Source organism: Amaranthus tricolor, chromosome 7, assembly GCF_026212465.1.
Source record: "Amaranthus tricolor cultivar Red isolate AtriRed21 chromosome 7, ASM2621246v1, whole genome shotgun sequence".
Taxonomy (NCBI): domain Eukaryota; kingdom Viridiplantae; phylum Streptophyta; class Magnoliopsida; order Caryophyllales; family Amaranthaceae; genus Amaranthus; species Amaranthus tricolor.
In genome coordinates this window covers 4801630-4823276 of record NC_080053.1, presented here as the reverse complement: position 1 = coordinate 4823276, position 21647 = coordinate 4801630, and the positions used below count along the sequence as shown (strand labels likewise).

General features: G+C 33.9%; 1 protein-coding gene across 1 annotated transcript; it reads right to left on the bottom strand.

The window, feature by feature from the left end:
• Window positions 1–12648: 12648 nt before the first annotated feature.
• LOC130818885 (GCN5-related N-acetyltransferase 8-like) lies at window positions 12649–21386 on the bottom strand. The gene is made up of 2 exons (XM_057685135.1): window positions 20622–21386; window positions 12649–13083 (listed from the first exon to the last, which is right to left on the bottom strand). The coding sequence occupies exons 1-2, from the start codon at window positions 21307–21309 to the stop codon at window positions 13073–13075; spliced, it is 699 nt and encodes a 232-aa protein (XP_057541118.1). The 5' UTR covers window positions 21310–21386; the 3' UTR covers window positions 12649–13072.
• Window positions 21387–21647: the final 261 nt, after the last annotated feature.

Sequence of the window (21647 nt, the reverse complement as noted above, 5' to 3'; positions counted from 1 at the left end):
CAATTCTTCAATTCAAATTGCAAAAAGGCAACATGGAACAACTTTAAGAGAATTTTTTTTGGCAATCAAAAGGAATATATTAACTCTAAAAAAACCCTTTTACAACCTACGCTATAAAAAGGAGTACTTCTCTAAATACAAAAGGAAAGCAGCACCAAACTACAAAGCCAAACAAACAATAAAACTAGCCAAAACAAACAGGCAAAACCAACAAAAGAAAGCCAACTACAAAGTAAGGTTGTTTCTACTAGCATTATCTAGCCTAGTTGCAACATGAAAAATGATAGTATGAGCGACTTGACTAGGAGACATAGTGTTCCCCTCAAACACCTTGGCATTCCACAAACACACTTAGTAGAGAGTCTCAGTCCAAATCATAGAAGATATGATAGATTTGCTACTCGTCTTGTTACACGCCTTATTCATACACTTCACAGCCATATTAAAAAATGGAGCACAAGGAAATTGAAAAAAAAGAGAAGTGAAATGGCAGCCAAAAAAAATTTCTTATTATATCTCTGGGAGGTACAAAACCTTAAGAAAGGGCAGCTAAAAAAATAACCATTTGCCGTAGAGGTAACGCCATACGCCATCGATTGTTGTCGCTTTGACTATTTTTTTCAGGGATCCACGCATTTCAAGTTTTATTATACTCGTAATATTGCATCCCCATAGGCCATAATTTGATCCAAATTTTCTCGTTTGTGTACTTTTTGATCCATGCAAACTAATCAAATACTACAAATTAAGGAATAAGTTCAACCTTTAGAAAATTTTTAACTAATTTCAGTTTATCAAACCTAACCATGAATGTATAAATAGAAATTTTTTACTTCTTCATTACTTGTAAAGCTACATTTTAATTTTTTTTAAATAAATTTTTAAATATTAGACATACCAATAAAGTTTATGCTCTAATGTAAATTATTATGACATATATACATAACACACAATTAAGTGACAAATGAGTTTGCTTTTATTTCCTTTTGAAAGACTTTACCACTCTTCATTTATCAATGTAGGACAAGTTATCAAACAATAAAAATATTAATAGCTCTTCACTATTCTATTAGAGTTCCACAATGAAATTTTTGGATAAATTTGTTAATTATAAGACATAACATCAAAATTTAAACCTAATATATAAATTATGACCTATAAACTTGATGGAAAATTAAGTGAAAAAAGAGTTTATTTATATATATCTATGAAATAGGTTATCATTCTACATTTATCAATGTGTGATAAGTCTTTAGATTTTTTTAAAAAGTAATTGTTCAAATAAAGTAATTGTTCTTCACTTTTATTTAGAGACCTACATAGAATTTTTTAATAAAATTATAAATCTTAAGACATGATAGTAAAGTTTAAGATGAATATATACATTACGACTTATAAACTGATGGATAGTCAAGTCAAAACGTGTTTTGCTTTTATAAATCTATGATAGAGTTTGCCTCTCTTCATTTATCAATTTGAGACAAATTATTATCAATCTATAAATTAAAAGGACAGTAGCTCTTCACTTATTGTAAAGTCCTGAAGTACAATATTTTTAAAAGTTATCACTCTTTCAGGGTCGATCCTGATCATAGGTAAGCCTTGGAAACCGTACTGTGGTGAATGCTTTTCGCCGATGATATAGTTTTGGTTGCAAAAACTAAGGAGGAGGCTAATAGTAAATTGGAAAAGTGGAGGGAAGCCTTGGAAGGTAAGGGGTTGCGCATAAGCCGTACGAAGACAGAATACTTGTGATGCAATTTCAGTGGGACAGAATCGATAAGGGAGCCAGAGGTGACCATAGGAGGAGAATTTGTTACATGTACGTCCATGTTCAAATATTTGGGATCGGTGATTCAGAGTAATGGGGAGATTGATGGTGACGTTACTAATCATAGACAAGCGAGTTGACTTAAGTGGCGAGTAGTAACCGGGGCGCTTTGTGATAAAAAGTTTCTGAGGAGATTAAAAGGTAACGTTTACCGCGTTGCAATTAGGCCAGCGTTATTGTATGGGGAAAAATGTTGGCCGGTAAAGAAGGTTTTCGAACAAAGGATGGAAGTAACAGAAATGCGTATGCTGAGGTAGATGTGTGCTAATACTATGATGAATAGGATACGAAACCCAGAGTTCAGGGAGAAGCTAGGGGTCGCACCTCTCTCCGCAATGATGCGGGTGAACATGTTAAGATGGTTTGGGCATATGCAGAGAAGACACATGACGCCTCTGTAAGAAGGATCAAATGCATCATAGTGCAAGAGAAGTCGAGGAAGACCTAGGAGAACATGGGAGGAACTGATTAAAAATGACATGCATGAACTTCACCTCTCCATGGACCTAACCAGGGATAGAGGTAGTTGGCGGCGCCTTATCTACGTCTTAGATTACTAAACCCGTCCCTTTTACCCAGCGTTTGTTATTGTTCATTGCCTTTAATTATCGCTCTTTGCTTCCTTCTTTACTTTTATCTTTATTTTTAGTTATTTGTACGTATTCTATTTATTCTATTTGTAAGTTGCATGTTTCTCTCTCTTTGAAAACCTTTTTCGAGGATAATAAGAGTATTAGACTTGAGGCGAAGATTGTTAAAGCAAGTGCCAATAATCTTAATGATGACATTAAGTTTAAACATATAATCGAACATGCTTTGTCTTGTACTTTGGAGAGGGTCCATAAAGATGTGTCGGATATGGATGGTTTAAGGTTTGGAACGGTGTTGATGAGAGTTGCTTGATCAAAGCAAAAAAGAAAGAAGCAGACTGTGAGTGGCTCGACCAGCTGCTCGATCGAGTAGAGCCTAGCTCGACCGGTCGAGCGATGTTGGCTCGATCGAGCAGGATGTCCATAACAAGTCAGTAGCTTCACTGGAAGCTCGCTCGACTGAGCAAGGTAGTGGCTCGGTCGAGCGGTAGTCCAGCATACTACATTGGATCCTTTTTTGGTCAGAATTTGTAGTGACTACGCAATAATGTGGTGCATTACTCTATTGTTTATTGTGATAGTTAATTAGGGAGTTAATTAGGATGTTACATGTGAGTTTATGGTGATTTATGAGGGAATACTAAGAGTGATGAATACCTTGCCTATATATTGGATTCATCACTCATAGTAACATTCACCACAAACACACATATTGTGAGGGCTATTTCATTGTTAGAAACTTGAGAGTGTTCTTACTTTGCTTTAGTATTTATGATCTTGAGAGATTGTTCTCAAGAGAAGGGTAGGTTTATTATACTTGTAATTATTGAATTTAATAGGGATATTATCAATGATACCCCTAACTATAGCAAAATAACAATGGTACCCCAGTGTATTTCAATGGTACTCCCCAAGTATATGCTAATTACAACCGTGACACTATTAATGATTTTTCCGTTAAATGTCCGTTAAATTTTGAATTTAACCTAACCATGGTTAGTTTCTTCTTCTTCCCTTTTCTCTTTCCTCTTCCTGCTCTCTTTCCATGGCTGCTTCATCTCAAGTCCGACAATGATCAACCCGAATATGCAGAAAAGAGCGAATTGATTTTCCATCGCCGGAGAAAACATTGTTGATGGCATGAATTGAATTTAGACAGAAATAAAAGCTTAAAAAAGGCTGAACCAGGAGAAGGAGAAACACAATGATGTTCCAAAGGTAGGACCCACAAAAACCACTGACCCACTCACGATGTAACCGAAGATCTTGTGAGTAGAAATCGACTCGATTATGGCTTATTTAGATTGTAAATTGTGTTAGGAACTTGTGTAATATACACTCTTGTGTAATGGCTTTGGGTTTTTCTAATTTGAAGAAATTCTTCTATCAAGTTTGACTAATTTTATTACCTTTTGTTGTTGTTTACTTTTAAAAAACCGTGATGCATTTCGTTTGTCAGGTTTGAAGAATTTATTCTTCAATTTATTTGGGTTTTTTTTAATTTGAAGAATTTCTTGTTCAATTTATTTTGGTTTTTTTAATTTGAAGAATTTCTTCTATCAAGTTTGACTAATTTTATTGCCTTCTGTTGTTCTTTAATTTTGCAAAACCGTGAATTTGGGTCTCCATCAACCAAATAGAATACAAAAACCCTCAACCTCAGATATACTTTTCCCTCTTTTTAAAGGTAATATTTAAGCAATTTCGCTCAAAGTTCAGTAAAATCCAAATCCAATTTCTCCAATCTCAGTACTGCAATGTCAGAAGCTAATTGGGGAATATGTAACCAAACCCAGATTCTTCTGAGACACACTTAAAAGAAATTTTTTTTCAATAAAATACATACCTTAAAATTTTACCCACCAACCATATACTTTGTATTAAAACTCTGGCAAAATATCCCTTTATTATTTGTTCAATTACTCCAACATATAACACCATTCAAACCAGAGAATTACTTGCATATAAAGGAATACCCTGAATGGAAATCAACACAATTTGAGTTGTTATCTTTGCTATCACTTCAAAAAACAAACAAATTGGAATACAGTAGGACCAGTAGTACTTCACCCACCCACCAAATTGTGAAAATCAACTAAATGCAGGATCATTGTCGGGCTTGAGATGAAGCAGCCATGGAAGGAGAGCGGGAAGAGGAAAGGGAAAAAGGAAGAAGAAAAAACTAGCCATGGTTAGGTTAAATTCAAAATTTAACAGAAAAATCATTAATAGTGTCACGGTTGTAATTAGCATATACTTGGTGGGTACCATTGAAATACACTGGGGTACCATTGTTATTTTGCTATAGTACAAGGGTACCATTATCCCAATTTAATATAATAAACTACATTTGAGGGGGAGGTATCCAAGATACCTCATATACACTTGTGTTCATATTTTGCATTATATTTTTCATTTGTTTTTCATTGTTAAACCTCTTTGAGGCTTTCATTTTTCAAGTGGTATCAGAGCGGGAAGGCTTCTTAGGCTATATGGGGTGTGAAAGTGAGGTTATAAGAGCAAGAAATACACAATGAATGAAGGAAAAAGTTTCACTATTCCATTATTTGATGGAAAAATATATTTTGCCATATGGAAGAGCTCGGTGGAAGATTATTTGGTGCAACTATGCATCGATGATGGGCTTTTGAAGGAGAGGCCAAATAATATAGAAGAAGAAAAATGGACACAAATGAGAAAGAAGGCAGTAAGCACAGTCCGACTTTCCATTGCACCCGAAATCAAGTATCACTACATGAAAGAGACCGATCTCGATGAGTTGTTGGAAAAATTACAACTGGTGTATGCTTCCAAATCCCTAACTAATAAAATTTTCTTGAGGTGGGAGTTGTATCAACTCATAAAGGATGAGGATACAACAATGCAAGACCACATTAACACATTTAAATGGCGATGAAAAGTTGACCGATGAAGAATAAGCTTTACTACTTTTGGCTTCACTTCCCAAGGACTATAGAAACATAGTCCAAATATTGCTCATAGGCAAGGTTTCTATTACTCTTGAACAAGCATTGGCGGCGTTGAGAGAGAATGATAGGTTTATGGTAAGAAGAGAGGGGGAAGAAAAAAAGAGCGTTGGGGATGGCTTGTTCAGTGAGGGTTCTAATAAGGGGAGAACCAAGGAAAAGGAATACAAAGGAAGGGGTAAGTCTCATGGGAGGGGTGACCTTAGTGACAAAGAGTGTTAATATTGTAAGAAAAAAGGGCACATACAAATGATGTGCAAGGAATTTAAGGAAGACTTTAAGAGAATGAAAAACTTTAGGATAGTGGGAGAAATGAGAATGAGAGTAGCAGGAGTGCCGCTCTAGGCTTTGTTGAAGATGATGACTATAATGGGGCTCTATTAGTTGATGGGGGAGTGGTTCATAGTAAGGGATGGGTAATAGACTCCGGTTGCTCATTCCATATTTGTTGTGAAAAAGAAAAATTTACTAAGCTTAGTTATGGTGATAATGGCCTTGTTACTTTACCAAATGATGAAAAGGTGAAAGTAGAAGGTATTGGTGAGGTTATGATTGAGACACATAGAGGTGTCAAAAGAAGACTTGGTGATGTAAGGTATGTACCTAGGTTTGAGAGGAACCTTATATCATTGGGTAGACTTGAGAGTAAAGGATGCACTTTCAAAGCAAGTGGAGGGGTTTTGAAAGTCATTAGAGGGAGCATAGTGGTCATGAAGGCAGAAAGGAGTAAGAGAAACTTGTATGAGTTACAAGTTGATTGTGTAGCCTAGGCCACAAAGGTGTTGATGGTAGTGTGTTTAGGGCAAAGAGAGTTACTTTTGAGGATAATAAGAGTATTGGACTTGAGGGGAAGATTGTTAAAGCAAGTTCCAATAATCTTAATGATGATGTTAACTTTAAACATATAATCGAACATGCTTTGTCTTGTACTTTGGAGAGGGTCGATAAAGATGTATCGGATATGGGTGGTTTAAGGTTTGGAACGGTTGATGATAGTTGTTTGATCAAAGCAACAAAGAAAGAAGCAGACTATGAGTGGCTCGACTAGCCGCTCGATCGAGTAGAGCCTAGCTCGACCGGTCGAGCGGTGTTGGCTCGGTCGAGCAGGATGTCCAGAACAAATCAGTAGCTTCACTGGAAGCTCACTCGACCGAGCAAGGTAGTGGCTCGGTCGAGTGGTAGTCCAGCAGACTACATTGGATCCTGTTTTTGGTCAGAATTTGTAGTGACTATGCAATAATGTGGTGCATTACTCTATTGTTTATTATAATGTTTATTGTCATTGTAACACCCGAATTTCCTTCCATCCTTTACGGTTTTGGTTTCGTTAAGGGGTCAGAAATTCTGGGGTGTTACAAGTGGTTACCAGAGCCAGTGATCCCTATTTTCGACGCTTTGTGTCCTCAAAATTGTTGAGAAATTGCTTAAAATTAGAAGTTATTCTTGAGAGTTTAGGTAGATATGGGATAGGTGGATATTACATATTCATGCATAATGATCATCATTGCACGTGCATAGATAAATATATAGTTTGTTTAGCTTGTTATGAGACTCATTCTCATGTGTGTTATTATTATAAATAAAAAATTATGATGGTGGTTTGAATGATGACATGATTTAACAAATCAATAGAATTGAATTATGCATTATCAAGAAATAATGAAATTTTTGAGTATTTGGTTCAACTCGAGTTGTATTATAACTAGTCATTATGGAGATATGAAGTATGAATGATGAAATTCTAGAGAAGTTGGTTGCATCGGGAACTTTCTCTTGCTTGTGATGATTATATGAAATTTAATCTTATGTGTCTGAATATTTGTTCATGTTAATTTTTTTCATAAAGCTTACGAGTTTTGATATTAATCCTATACATGAACCCACTGTTTATTAATTTGCTTGAGCATTCCCTTTGTCAAGTGCATTCATTCATCATAACATAAAAGGTGGTGATCATAATTCTCTTGAATATGTTTAATGATTGTGCAAGTATGATCGTAAGTAGTTTGAACCCGAATACGGAGAAAAGCTAAAGTGTAATAAGCGTTCGATATATTGTAAAGGAAATAAAGAGGTCTTGTATGCGATATCTTGTAAATAAAGTTTTAATCACCAGTTGATGATAACAATGCGGTCATAGTTAAAGTATAGATGCGTTAAAACCTAAATATTAAGGAGAAGTTCGAGAGCACGTTAAGAGTTTATAGTTTGAGAATTCAACCCCCAACTTCGAACCATGATCTATAAGAGTATTATTGATATATTCTTCATATAGTGATGAGTTGAAGTTAAGAGATGTTTTCAACGTCTCTAAGTGTTTAAAGATAATGCTATATCAGTTGAACTAAATTATCACATTAGTATTGTTGTTCAAACTAGAATTGCCTTAATATTTCCGTTTGAAGTTATAATTCTTACTAGGTTGAGGCTCTTGACCTTTGTAATTAGCTATAGTAACATTGGTGTTGAGTTTTAGTGGGGCATAATCGTGTCTACCAATAAACGTGTTCAATCTCATACGGTGTTACTGAGACTGATGCTTTAAATTGGTTAATTTAATACATAATTGTTAGTTCTAAACCCAACATCTTATGCTTGTAGTGAGACCTTGAGAATCAGTTGAGAGTGAAACGATAGTCAACCTATTAGCCTTAGTAATCACTTTATATATATTTGATCAATTATATACTATAAGGGTCCCCTATCATTGATTTTGATTTTTTTAAGCATCCAACTCTCATCATAATGAATATAGTATTTCATGTTTGCCGAGTGATAACGACCTTTAAATCACTATTTGCTTGTCGAAAAAAAAAAACTAGTTGAAGTTGCTCTTTGGATAAAATATGGGTGATTTTGAGTTTGAGTATCAGAGGAGAAAATTATCATTCGCAAGTCCTTTGAGTTTTGTATTTTGTTGAGACATGATATATCATTCATACATAAGTCGATAACTTTGTATTAAAGTGGATAGTTAAAGAATAATCATCGTAAACAAATTTGCATGTTAAGGGCCTAAGGATTGATTCGAGGGAGCACTATTGAGGTAAGACATTTTGTCTCATTAAATGCTTATATAGAGTGATGAATGTTTTAATTGGATGATAATGCGAAGAAGAATCGTGACGGCTTTAAAGCGTTAGCTAGATAGAATGATATTTGAAATTAAAAAGGAATCAGTGATATTATAATTTGTTTTCTCATGGCCTTCTGGACAGTTACAAGACATAAGGATAAAATAATCTGATGATGAGGTGGAATGAGCGTCTTTGTGCACATAAGATACACTTAAATGTTTTAAGCATTTTAGAGTATCTCATTGATCACCAATTTAATAGTCTTGCTAGTGTATTGAAATGATAAGACTTAGATGAGATTCTAAATGAAGCTGACTTTACGCAAGTTATTGTTTTAATAATGATTGATGTGATACGTGGTAAATTAAGTTGGAGAGTTACTAAAGATAATGTGGTCCTAATAAAAGTCATGAGGTGTTTTAAACCTAAACATTGAAGAAACAACAATGAGTATGTGAATAATCATAATTTGAGAAATGAATCGAGATAATGGATTACGTCTTAAACAATTATTATACACAACCATTATTATGCGATAAATAGAGTTAAATAATATTAGCACTTGTGTTAAGAAGAGTTTTAATTTGATGTTACTAAATCATTGGAGCGTAATAAGCATTTGATGAAAGAGTTTTGAAATTTTGACGTGTTTTAATACAAACGATTATGTTATAGTTGTTAGTTCTAAGTTTCGCATTTTAAGTCGTACGGTGATTGATTCCCACTTGGTTGCGAAGGAATAATTGTAATGCATAATCTCAAGTGTTGCGTTATTTTGTTAGCTTTGTGTTGTTGTACTTTAGTATAGTGTTAGGATTGTTAATGTAGCAGTCATATGGTTGCGATAACGGTCTTATAGTTAGAGGCAGTATTGTGATGGAAATGTTATGATGTAGGTTGGGTATTGTGAAATTAGTGTTGGTATAACAACTTTATCAAACTGTATGATACATGACTGCTTTGTTATTGATATTGGAAATTGCGGTGATGTAGGTGTGTTCATCAGTTATTTTTCATCGTGCATATTTTTATGTATACATAAAATGTCATCTTTGTTGATCATTACTGTTATTATTACTCTATTCGTACCATTAGTACCGTCATTATATATGTACATGATGCATTACTTTAGTCATATATTAGCTCGTGATCTTAATTGATGTAAATTATATACTTTCAACATATCTAATCGTAGGGTAAATGAATAGCTGAAAAGTGTTGGTGACCTTTGACATTACCCTTCAAGATTCTAGATCATCCTCATATTGTCGTAACTAAAATTTGATATTATGATGGATAAAGGATGTTATTATTGAATAATTACGACATGTGTATTAGTATCATGGCTATGAACGTATAATTATTAACTATAGTAACTTGCTAAAATGTGTTATATATATAATTTGATTATATACTTGAAACATGTATTATGTTTTGAGTTATTAATTTGAGTTGTTAATCTATTAATCAAGTCATGATGTATGATTTAATATGTTATAAAATGATTTGATCATATGTGATTAATGAAATGAGCATTTCATGTTAAGTAAAAGGTTAGGATTTGTTATGATAAGTAAAGTTAGCGGTGAATTGATTTGGGAGTTGATAACCAACCAGTTTAGTAAGATTTAAGTATCCTCAGGTCTAGGGTGTCTAATTATAATACGAGTTAAGTGTTGAGCAACTTCGTGCACTTTACTTTTAGGACATTGTTGTTTTGATATTTTACCCCCATTCATGGTTCAAATTATAATAGTTAAACCTTCCGTACATTTCAAGAATATCAAAAAGTACGACCTTAGGTGGTCACGTAGAATTGGAAAGGTTGTTTGAAGAATAACATTAGATAACAGGACATTTCGTGTTGTTACGAGCTCAAGTGATACACTTTTTAAAAGCCACATCTGCTAGATCTGTTACTTTCATAAACATTGAGGAGAGTTGTCTTACTAAGAGAACATATTGAGACCTAGATACTAGGGTGTGTATTACTGAGATCAAAGATATTAAATAATTAGAGTTCCATGGTCTAACCATACTATCCTTGCATATGTTTCGAGGTTAGTGAGTTACGGGGTCGTAACTAAGTTTTAAGGGGGTAGAATGCGATAGAATTTCGCGCGATTACGCGCATTTTTTCCTGCGTTTTCACGCATATTCGCCTCTATGATAACAATCTATTACAAACTTATATGCTTTTGATTGATTGTTTTAACCTATTTGTGTGATATCTACATGCTTTTGATTGATTGTTTAAATCAATTGGTGTGATATTTACATGCTTTTGATTAGTTGTTTGAGCCAATTTAGTCGATTATAAATACTCGAAATGAGATATGTATGAATATTCTAATAGATTGAGCATCCTTTTGTTAATAGTGTCAATAAAGTCATGATCCTTGAGTTAATTATGGAGCTTAAAATCGTTAAAACACCTTCATGAGTTATTAGAAATACAATTTTCATGAATTGTACTCTTATTACTCTAGTTTCGGGGACGAAACTTCTTTTAAGGGGGGTAGTTCGTAACACCCCGAGATTTTCTGATGTCATTAATTAATATTTTAATGACTTTTGGGTATTTTATAATTATACTAAATTAATTTTGAAGTAGTTGTAATAAATTCTTTTCATATATGAATTTAAATATTAACATATATTTATATTAAAAATACAATCAAAATTTCTAAATAAAGAGGTTCGAATCAAAATAATTATTTTTATTAAAATGTGTGAGCATACGGAGGTGAGTTCTTAATTGGGCCTCGCAAGAAGATGAATCTAGATAAATAAATAAATAAATAGATAAATAATATAAAAGGGTGGGTTAGGGTTGTGAGTACTCCCTCCCTCACTCACAAAGAATCAAGCCGTCACTCCCTGCATCTTCCCTCTCTTCTTCCCATTCTTTCTCTTCTCCCTGTGAAGACACACTGCACACTCACGGTGCACAACAACAACCACAGCCGGCTGCTCTTTTCTCCCCAGAACCGGCAGCACCACCGTCTCCTCCAAGCAGTACCAACTGCCGCTTTTGCTCCCCAACGACAGCAGCAGGCTGTTGTGACGTCAACAGCCGCAACCTTCCTCCACCATTTTCCTGCTCCACACCACCACAACAACCACCTCCGCGACCTCCTCTCATTGCTTCACCCTCTTGAGAGTTTTATTTTGTGAGCCATCTCCTTTCTCTTATTTGATTTCATCTTATTTCCAATTAAAATTTATAAAGTTTATGAGAAAAGGGTTGAACTTTGTATGATTGTTATTGAATCTTGTAATGAGTGAGAATTGGATTGATGACTTGAATGTACTTATGAATTAGGTTTTTGAAATATGAATGAAAAATGTTGAACTTGTATTATTTTCATTGAATCTTTTTGTGAGTAAGAGTGTTTGATGAATTAAACATGTTCATGACTTAGGGTTTGAACTCACAACCCTAACCCACCCTTTTATATTATTTATTTATTTATTTATCTAGATTCATCTTCTTGCGAGGCCCAATTAAGAACTCACCTCCGTATGCTCACACATTTAAATAAAAATAATTATTTTGATTCGAACCTCTTTATTTAGAAATCGTGATTGTATTTTTAATATAAATATATGTTAATATTTAAATTCGTATATGAAAAGAATCTATTAAAACTTCTTCAAAATTAATTTAATATAATTATAAAATACCCAAAAGTCATTAAAATATTAATTAATGACATCTGAAAATCTCGAGGTGTTACAGTCATAGTTAATTAGGGAATTAATTAGGATGTTACATGTAAGTTTATAGTGATTTATGAGGGAATACTAAGAGTGATGAATACCTTGTCTATATATAGAATTTATCACTCATAGTAACATTCCCCACAAACACACATATTGTGAGGGCTATTGCATTGTTAGAAACTTGAGAGTATTCTTACTTTGCTTTAGTATTTGTGATCTTGAGGGATTGTTTTTAAGAGAAGGGGAGGTTTATTATACTTGTAATTGTTGAATTTAATATAATAAACTATATTTGAGGAGGACGTATCCAAGATACCTCATATACACTTGTGTTCATATTTTGCATTATATTTTTCATTTGTTTTTTATTGTTAAACCTCTTTGCATTATAAATGATTCAACAATACAATTATAATAAACTTCTCTTTCTCTTGAGAACAATATCTCAAGATCACAAATACTGAAGCAAAGCAAGAACACTTTTAAGTTTCTAATAATGCAATAGCTCTCTCAACAATATGTGTATTTGTGGTGAATGTTTCTATGAGTGATGAATCCTATATATAGGCAAGGTATTCATCACTCTTAGAATTCCCTAAGTAATATGCTCAAAACAGAATCCTAAGTAGTCTGCTCGACTGCTGCTCGATCGAGCCACTGCCTCGCTTGGTGGATCGAGCGAGCTTCCAGTGAAGCTACTGTCTCATTCTGCACCATTCGCTCGACCTACTCATTCCCGCTCGACCGGTCGAGTAACCCACATTTGGCTGAGTGAGCTTCATACTTCTACTCCTTGTTGCTTCGATCAAGCAATCCTCATCAATCGTTCCAAACTTTAATCCATTTCCACAGGACACATCTTTATCGACCCTCTTCAAAATACAAGACAAAACATATTCGATTATATGTTTAAAGTTAACGTTATCATTAAGATTATTGACACTTACTTTAACAAATCACATATTTGAATTCTCTAATGAAAAGCTCACAAGTTTGACTATTGAGCACATGGGAGGATTATGATTATACCTTTATGAAAAGGGATTAACAAAAGAAGACATTATGATGGATTTTTTCAAAAAAATTGCGGTCTCACTACAATGATCATCATTGCTTCATCAAATACGAATTACACAAAAATGTCAAACGAGGGAGTATGAATGTGAGATCTAAGACAAAACTTATCCATAGTTAAATTGATTAATAATTAAAAAAAATTATAAAAATATAGTTCGATATTTTGAGGTTATCTCTTTTAAAGATAGTCCCCTACAAAAGTAATTCTAACAATTTACATTACTTTTGTGGAAGGTCGTATCTCAATAATATCAAAATAAGAAACTCAAATTTTTAAATTTGAATTGAATTATCTAATACATGTATCAAACTCATCTCAGTATCTCACAATGAAATAAATGAGCCTTTTTTATTTATAATAAATTTTTAAAAAGTGTGTTTTATTAAAATATAACCGGTTGTGAGATATCGTTTTTCAGTGAAACAATCTCAAAATAAAAAAATTTATATTCTCATAATTTATATTGGTCGGACTATTATACTCATATATGAAGTGCATCTCACGATTAGACCTCCTTATACAATTTGTATTTATAAAATAAGCGTTTTCTTTTTCGGGACTATGGTTAGGTATTGTCTATTGTTAATAACAATGAACAAGAACAAAATTAATTAAAAAGTCAAGTAAAATTTTATTCGTATTTACAACAAGCAAGTCATTATCATGAAAATTATCAATCGTACCCCTGAGTTTTGGAACTTTATCAATGGTACTCGTAAGTTTTTTTATTATCAATGGTACCCTCGTATTATTGAGTGTCTTACAACTGTAACCTTTTTAACTTTTTCCGTCCAAAATCACCTGAAACCGTTAATTTTTTTCTTTTTCTTTTATTTTCAATTTAAAACATAAAAGAAAGTTAACAGTTTTGGATGGAAAAAGCTAGAAAATGTTACGATTATAAGACGCTCAATAATACGAGAGTACCATTGATAATAAAAAATCTTAGAAATATTATTGATAAAGTGCTAAAACTCAAGGATACCATTGATAATTTCCCTAATCTTTTTATAAACAATTCATAATTTAAAAAGTTAAAAAACTATTCGTTCATTCAATCGTTGTTAGCAACATCAAACAAATTAATAATTTTTTCTTTAAGAAAAGACTATAATTCTTTTACACCTAAAGAGAATAAAATAATATCAAAAAATAAAAAATAAAAATCATTTATTCAAAAATAGCCGTATTAATGACAATAGTTAGTTAATTTTTTATTACTTTATTCAATTAAGAAAGGTCAAAAGATAAAAGAAAAATTATTTATTCAACAAATAAGGAATATAAAATGAAATTAATTAAAATTATTTATTCAACAACTGGGACATATAATATGGAATTAGTTAGTTAGTTTTAATGTGATTTATATTTTATTGCTAGGGTTGCATGTAAAAAATCCAACAACTGAGAAGTATAAAGGAATTATCAGTTCCCTTTTATTATATATTTAACTTTATTGTTATTTTATTCGCTTAGGTCAAAAAAATTACTTATTCAATAACTTTGATATGAAAAATTAGTTAGTTGATAAAAAATGAAATAATAAATCATATATTCACTTTTTCATTGTTATTAACAATGAAGAAGTGCATAAATAATTTTTTAATTTTTACATTTTCAAATCAATATTTTTAATAAAAATAAAGATGATGACTTGTTCAATATTTTTTTTTTCCTTATTCGTTGTCACTAACATTAAACAAACCTGATTAGAGACTAAAATAAGACATTTATTTTAAAAATAGTTGCAAAATTTTTTTTTTTAATTTTATTTTTATGTTATAAAAAGGTTATTAATTTCAAAGTTCCACGTTCCTTCAAGATAAAATAAATAGTGAAACCCAAAACTTGACTTAAAAGGCCGTATGCCCAAAGACTTTGATATACGAGCCATGTCGATTCCAGAGACTGACAAGCTTAAGTCTAGGTTGCACTAAAACGGACACGGACACGACACGGGTACGAAAAAACGCCAACTTAAAAATGACAGACACGGGGACACGAAAATGGTAATATAATAAATATATCAAATTAAAGATAATTTTACAATCTTTCATTTGATATATGTAAATAAACATTTTAAAAACATAAAACTCACATAAAATGCAAATAAGTACCAAATAAACAACATGAGTATTTAAAAATAATCATACAAACCAAGTATATGGTTAATATATCTCTCTTTTGTTTGGTTCTTCCTCCCTTTTCTCATTTTATTTACTACTACCTTCTATTATCTTTTATTTATCTCATTATATGGCAAAAAAAAAGGGAAAATGACAAAACAACAAAAACAATGAAAAATCAGAATTTGGTCATCTCTATTTTACTATTCATTATCCTTTCAAATTACTCTTCCAAATCCTCATCCTTTTTCTCTGATTCTAGAAGGAGGAAAAAAGGTTCTTGCCATTGATTTCGAACAACCCACAGCAGTAGTGCAGCACCGAAAATGTCAAAGGCTCAAAGCACCAGGCAGCAGCGGTGGAAGGCGTCTGTGATGGAGCAGCAGCCGGCGGTGGCGTGATGCGCGAGTGCGGCAGCGACAGTAAAGGTGGAGGAAGAGTGTCCTTGCCGTGTCCTTGACAGTGGAGGCGTCTGGTTCTCATGTTCTGTTTTCAATTTTTATTTTTATTTTTTTTTAAAAAAAACGTGTCCTTGTCGTGTCCCTTGCCGTGTCCCTTTCGTGTCCTTGCCGTGTCCACGTGTCCGAAAAAATATTAAAATATTGGACACTTCATTTGGCGTGTCGGACACGGATTTTCGCGTGTCCGTGTCCGACACGCGACACGCAGATCCAAAGGCGTGTCCGTGTTTCCTAGGCTTAAGCAAGAAAATTTCTTCCAAAAATATTCTATAGGAAAAACATATTTCCTAAAATAAGTATCTCTAACCCAATTCTAAGGTATGTAGTTTGTTCGTTGTTAGTAATAATGGTCAATTACTAAAATTAAGTTAAAAAAGTCAGCCAAACAATCGTCTGCTCATACTAATAGGGGTGATTGCGTTGACTTTTTTGACTTTTTTTTACTATTGTTGATTTTTTGCATGTATAATAGTCTGTTGTTACTAACAGTGGGCGATTGTTTCGTATGTGGCCCGCTGTTAGTAACGGCGGACAATTACTTAAACCAAATTAAAAAGTCAGTCCAGAAATCGTCTGTTGTTAGTAACAACAAACAACTTCCTAATCTAGCAAAGACCTTTATTTTTCTTTGTAAATATTATAATAATTTGTGAATTACAGTATTAAAGTTTAGCACCTTTTCGAATTATAGCCTCAATGATTAATTTTTGCGAATTACATCCACTAAAGTATCAAAATTTACAGATATAGGCCAAAAATCAGAAGAAGTGAATGAGAAAATAAACTTTGACCCTATAACCATATGGAGGGAAATTACAAGCTTGGATCTTTGGAGAATATGAGAGAATGAGAACCTCTTAGCGTTTAAAGAAAGGATGAAATGATACAAAACAAGATAGATAAGGCATGTTATGACCTAAAATCCGACTTAAACAACTTTAACCGTTTTCCACAGAGTAGGGGGCAGATAAACTAATAAAGGGAGAGCCTAATAGAGCAGGTCAAATAGAAGAGACCCTAAATCATGAAGTACCTCCAACCGATCATAACATTGAAGAATCTTTAAGGGAAGAGGAACTTATTGTACCTGAGGAGCTCGAGCTAGCCCCAGAGCCATTAGAGGAAATGATACCTAAGCCCCAATAGGAGACCCAACTGACCCTGAACAAGAATTTTTCGAAGAAAAGGTAGAGAGAAGAACTTGCACCTATGAACTATAGCTCGAGGGGTGTCTGGGACTGGATTTCAAAATTCGAAAGCGACATAGAAATGTGGGAGGCGAAACCAGAGCCACCTAGGCCATAGAAATCTCCGATGAAGAAGAGGAAGATGAGTTTGAGGAGTTTGTTCACGACATGTATGAGTACAGGAACGAGTTCGCTAGAGGTTGATCCAAAGAGTAAGATCCCGAATAAGATCCCGAAGAGATTCCTGATGAGGAACTACCAACTGAATTAGAGTCTGGGGATGATAACGGTGAAATGGAGGATTGAAAGTTTGAATCAAGCAATGACTCGGGCGATGATGAGGATGACGAGGACTTTCTACCATCAAATTGCCAGGAGCACCTCGACACTAAAGATGTGAATCATTAGTTTTTTAGGCTCCTTGCTAGAGAAGAGTGATGTACGAAGAAGATAAAGATACGAGAAATCAATGAAATTGGTGAGGAAGTAGACAGAGAAGGATGAAGCAGAGCATAACGCTAGTGTCACTTATCTTTCTATATTGTAGTGGTGTGTTAGCGATACTGTTTGAGTGGTACAAGCTGAAGGAATTGGGGAGAGCAGTTGTTGTAACTTGTAGGTGTTCATCGGAGTTATCTCAAAGTCACCTTCCAATAAGAAAATCATGACATCACCGCTAAAAAAGTAACCCTAATATATTCTGTCTACTAACTACTAAGGCTAATGCTTGATAAGAAGATTAGCTATGAACTAGTACAGAATCCTTCATAAACCTTTTGCCCAACTTGATTAACTATTCTGGCCTAGTTTTCTTTACTGCAGATTCTCAAATAAAAGCTGAGTGGCAAATTCTACTTGCTGACATTTGACGCCATTAGCCAACTATATGGTTTGATTGGAGTAGTTATATGGGAAGTATTCAATGCATAGTTTGATGCCATTAGCCAACTAAATGGTTTGATTGGAGTAGTTATATGGGAAGTATTCAATGCATAGAAGATGGAAGTGAACCATGGGAATTGGGAAAGAGTGATTTGTTTTTTGCTTTGGGTACAGAACATCCAAGCTAGCTGCGCTTGTTTGGACTAGTTTTCTGTTGTAGACCAAGACACTAGCTGAGGCAGAGAGTTTGAGTGGCTTTTGCTCGGGTCTGAATCTTCGACACAACGGGAAGGATTTCAAGCAAGGGCATTTGCTCGAATGAGCATTCTTCAACTCTCATCCAAGGCTCCTTTTATAGATATGTCTCCACCACTATCTTGAGAATACTAATCACAAAGCAAAAGCAAGCCATCTGGTTGAAGATAGCGTTAATATACTCCATCTGTCCCTATGAAATAGTATCGCTAAAAATGTGAGTTTTTTTAATCAAATGGTGCTAACCCAGAGAGAGTAACATATAATACTAATGTTCATTTTAACCTTGCTTGATCTTCAACTTAAAATTACCTGCCAAGCAGGCTTGCAGCCAACCCTTCAAAACCCAAACAACACAAAATTCAAAACCCAGATAGTTCCCCTCTTTTTCTACCCAAGAGGAAGTAAACAAACAAAAAGAAATCTAACATTGACGCTACAGCTAACTGAAGAGCTGCAGTTCTTTCAAATTGCAACTTGCAAGTATAAACATTTCACTCATCCATATACTTCACACAGTGTAACATAATTTGCTAGTTCATTCGCTTTTTGAATTTGTAATTCACTCAAATTTGCCCAAGAATAGCCCAAAACTAACCACAATTCGCTTTTTTCAATTCCGATTCATGTGGAGATTAGCAAATCACGTGCCATTGACTTATTTCGTATCCAGTACAGAATGTCATTCAACATTATTTAATGGTTTGTACAGAATGTCATAATCATAAAGGAACAAGAACACCACGACACTGATCTCTGAATACTTCATTTTAGACCATAAATCCAAATTTTCTTTAACTCAATCAAGTCTCACATTTGGATATAAAATAACAGTGCCCCTCATCCATGACTTACTACTGTTAATACTTCCAAAGAAACCAGCTAAATCTTGTTTCAACATAGTTGCACATCTTAAAATCAGTCATTATTGAAGCAATTTTTGTTCATAACATCACTAACCAGCTAAAATCATAAAGATAAATGAGCCAATAATGCATTTCAACAATTTTTTGTTCACTACTTATCCCTGATATTATCCAATCCGAAAAAACCCCTGAGGTTGGTTGTTTGTATTCGTTAGAAACCCCCCTTACATAAAGAGTCAAGGCTTCACTGCCCCAAGCCTATTAATCGCTCAACTTTTCAAGAAGCAGAGCCCAACAGAGCATGCCTTCCGCCTCATCAGACATCAAATGATGACAAAGGAGGAGAAAGAGTTCACCTACTTGATGGCTCTTCACAACAAATTCTAGAATGGTTTATTAGCTAAGGGAAAATTATTCCACAAAGTTTTCCCACTCGATTGAAGAAACCATAGAAAAGCATTTTAACTAATTACATCAACCACGATAAAATGTAGTTCTTTGTTTTTGCAACACTCAAACTTCCAATCTTTCAAAAAACTCATAATAGAAATATACCTACTTTAATGTACTAGCTAACATATCTAAGGACCAACTTCTCCTCGAGCATGCATAGATTCTCTACACAGCACTCTCCACCAAATGCTATGTATATCATCACATCACCGCAATTACACTTAAGGCATGCTTGTATAGTGGATAAATATTTAAGGGTAAAACAAGTAAGCCTTTGAAATGAGGTAAGGAGAGATGAATTGAAACATAGTGCATCAATGCGACAAAGGTCACGGTTGTGTTAGCAACAATTTATGTGATTGTCCATCGTCATACCACCAAACACAGGCGGAAATTATAAGATATCCCTGAATCATCCTAAAACACGGTCTTTACACCTTGACAGCACAGATATCATCGATCCAATAGTTTAAAACATTTACAATGCGTCCGACTTTGTTTTTGCACTATGATTTGAAAGGATATATTAAGAAAAATAACTAAACTCTTCCATCCCACCACCGTAAATATTTACCCAACTTGAGACTAGTTCTTCCATCTATCCTTCTCCATTTCTTCTCTACAACAATTAAATTCTAATTCACTTTACAATCATTTTTTATCCATCATAACAATTATATCCTCTTAATTTTATAATCTATTAGTCTTGTTTTAAATATTTAATCTCAATCCTAAGTATAGACTTGGAAGAACACAAGAGTACAAGACTATAACGAAATCCAGTCAGACTAAAGTGAGTATGTTGAATAAGAAAATAAATTAAACCATGAAAGCAGTCATGAGAAACATCAAACAACCATTTAGACATCAAGTAATTTGGCAACAAGTGTATGCTTCCCATAAGAGATTGAATGCAAAAGAGATCAACCCTCATCAATACATCAGTACAACTTCAGATCATAACTAAAAACCATTCAATCTCACATAACTACAACTATTCCAACTTGAATAAGTTAGGATTAAACATCAAGAAAATCCCAATTGAAACTTGCAATTACAAAAGAAAAGTAATCAACTTTTTGAGATTAGAAATTAGGCTGACCATAAGAAAGAAGAGCATCACCAGTAAGACGACAAATACGCCATTCTTGCATAACATCAGCACCAATCTTCTCATAAAAATTAATAGCATTAATATTCCAATCAAGAACACACCATTCAACTCTTCCATACCCTAATCTCACAGCTTGATTAGCAACCGCTTTCATCAACAATCCCCCAAAGCCTTTCCTCCTATAACATTCTCTCACAAAAACGTCTTCAACATAAAACCCAGGTTTCGCCAAAAAAGTCGAGTAATTCGGGAAAAACAACACAAACCCAGCAATTGTAGCACCCTCATCAGTACGAAAAACTGAGCTTTCAGGATCTTCAATGGCTTGAGGAAGGTTCTGGAACGTTTTGTGAATAGGTTGAAAAAGGGAGATAGTGGGAAGATGGTGGAGAGAGAGAGGAGTTGAGGAAACTTCTAGAAGGAAGACGGTGAAGGATTGGAAAGGTGGGGAATTGAAAAGGGTTGATGAAAGTGATGATTCTGTTGCTTCGAAAAGATGGGTGAGTTTTTCAAAGACTGCCATTTGATGGATGAGTTTGTGGATGAATGGGACATCTGATTTTGTTGCGAGACGAATACGGGTGTATAGAAGGTTTGAATTTTGTTGGCTTTGCTGGAGAGTCATGTTTGGTTCAGGGGTTGGCGTTGGTGGTGGTGGTGGTTCTGCTGCAGCCATTGATGAAGAGAAATGAAGGTTTGAGAAGGAACTAGGAAGTGCGAGTGATTGATGTGCGGCGATTTGGGAAGGTTATATAGAGTGTTAATAAAGAGAATAATTAGAAACGTGAGAGATGATTTCACAAGGGAATTTCTTTTTTTTTTTTTTTGACTATATCGCACCGTATGTTGACATAAAACCATAATTCATTATAAATAAAAAGAGTCTAAGGCTTCTACACTATTCACATTTTGAAAATGAATAGTATTTTTGCTTAGTCATCTTCCACTTCATTTTTGATGTTGCACACATGTGGTTGATTGTATATATGTTGGGTTTTTTATTGTGATTCTGCA

What these genes read in the sequence shown, in the direction of transcription:
- LOC130818885 (XM_057685135.1), bottom strand. Translation starts at nt 21,309, where the DNA reads ATGGCTGCAGCAGAACCACCACCACCACCAACGCCAACCCCTGAACCA.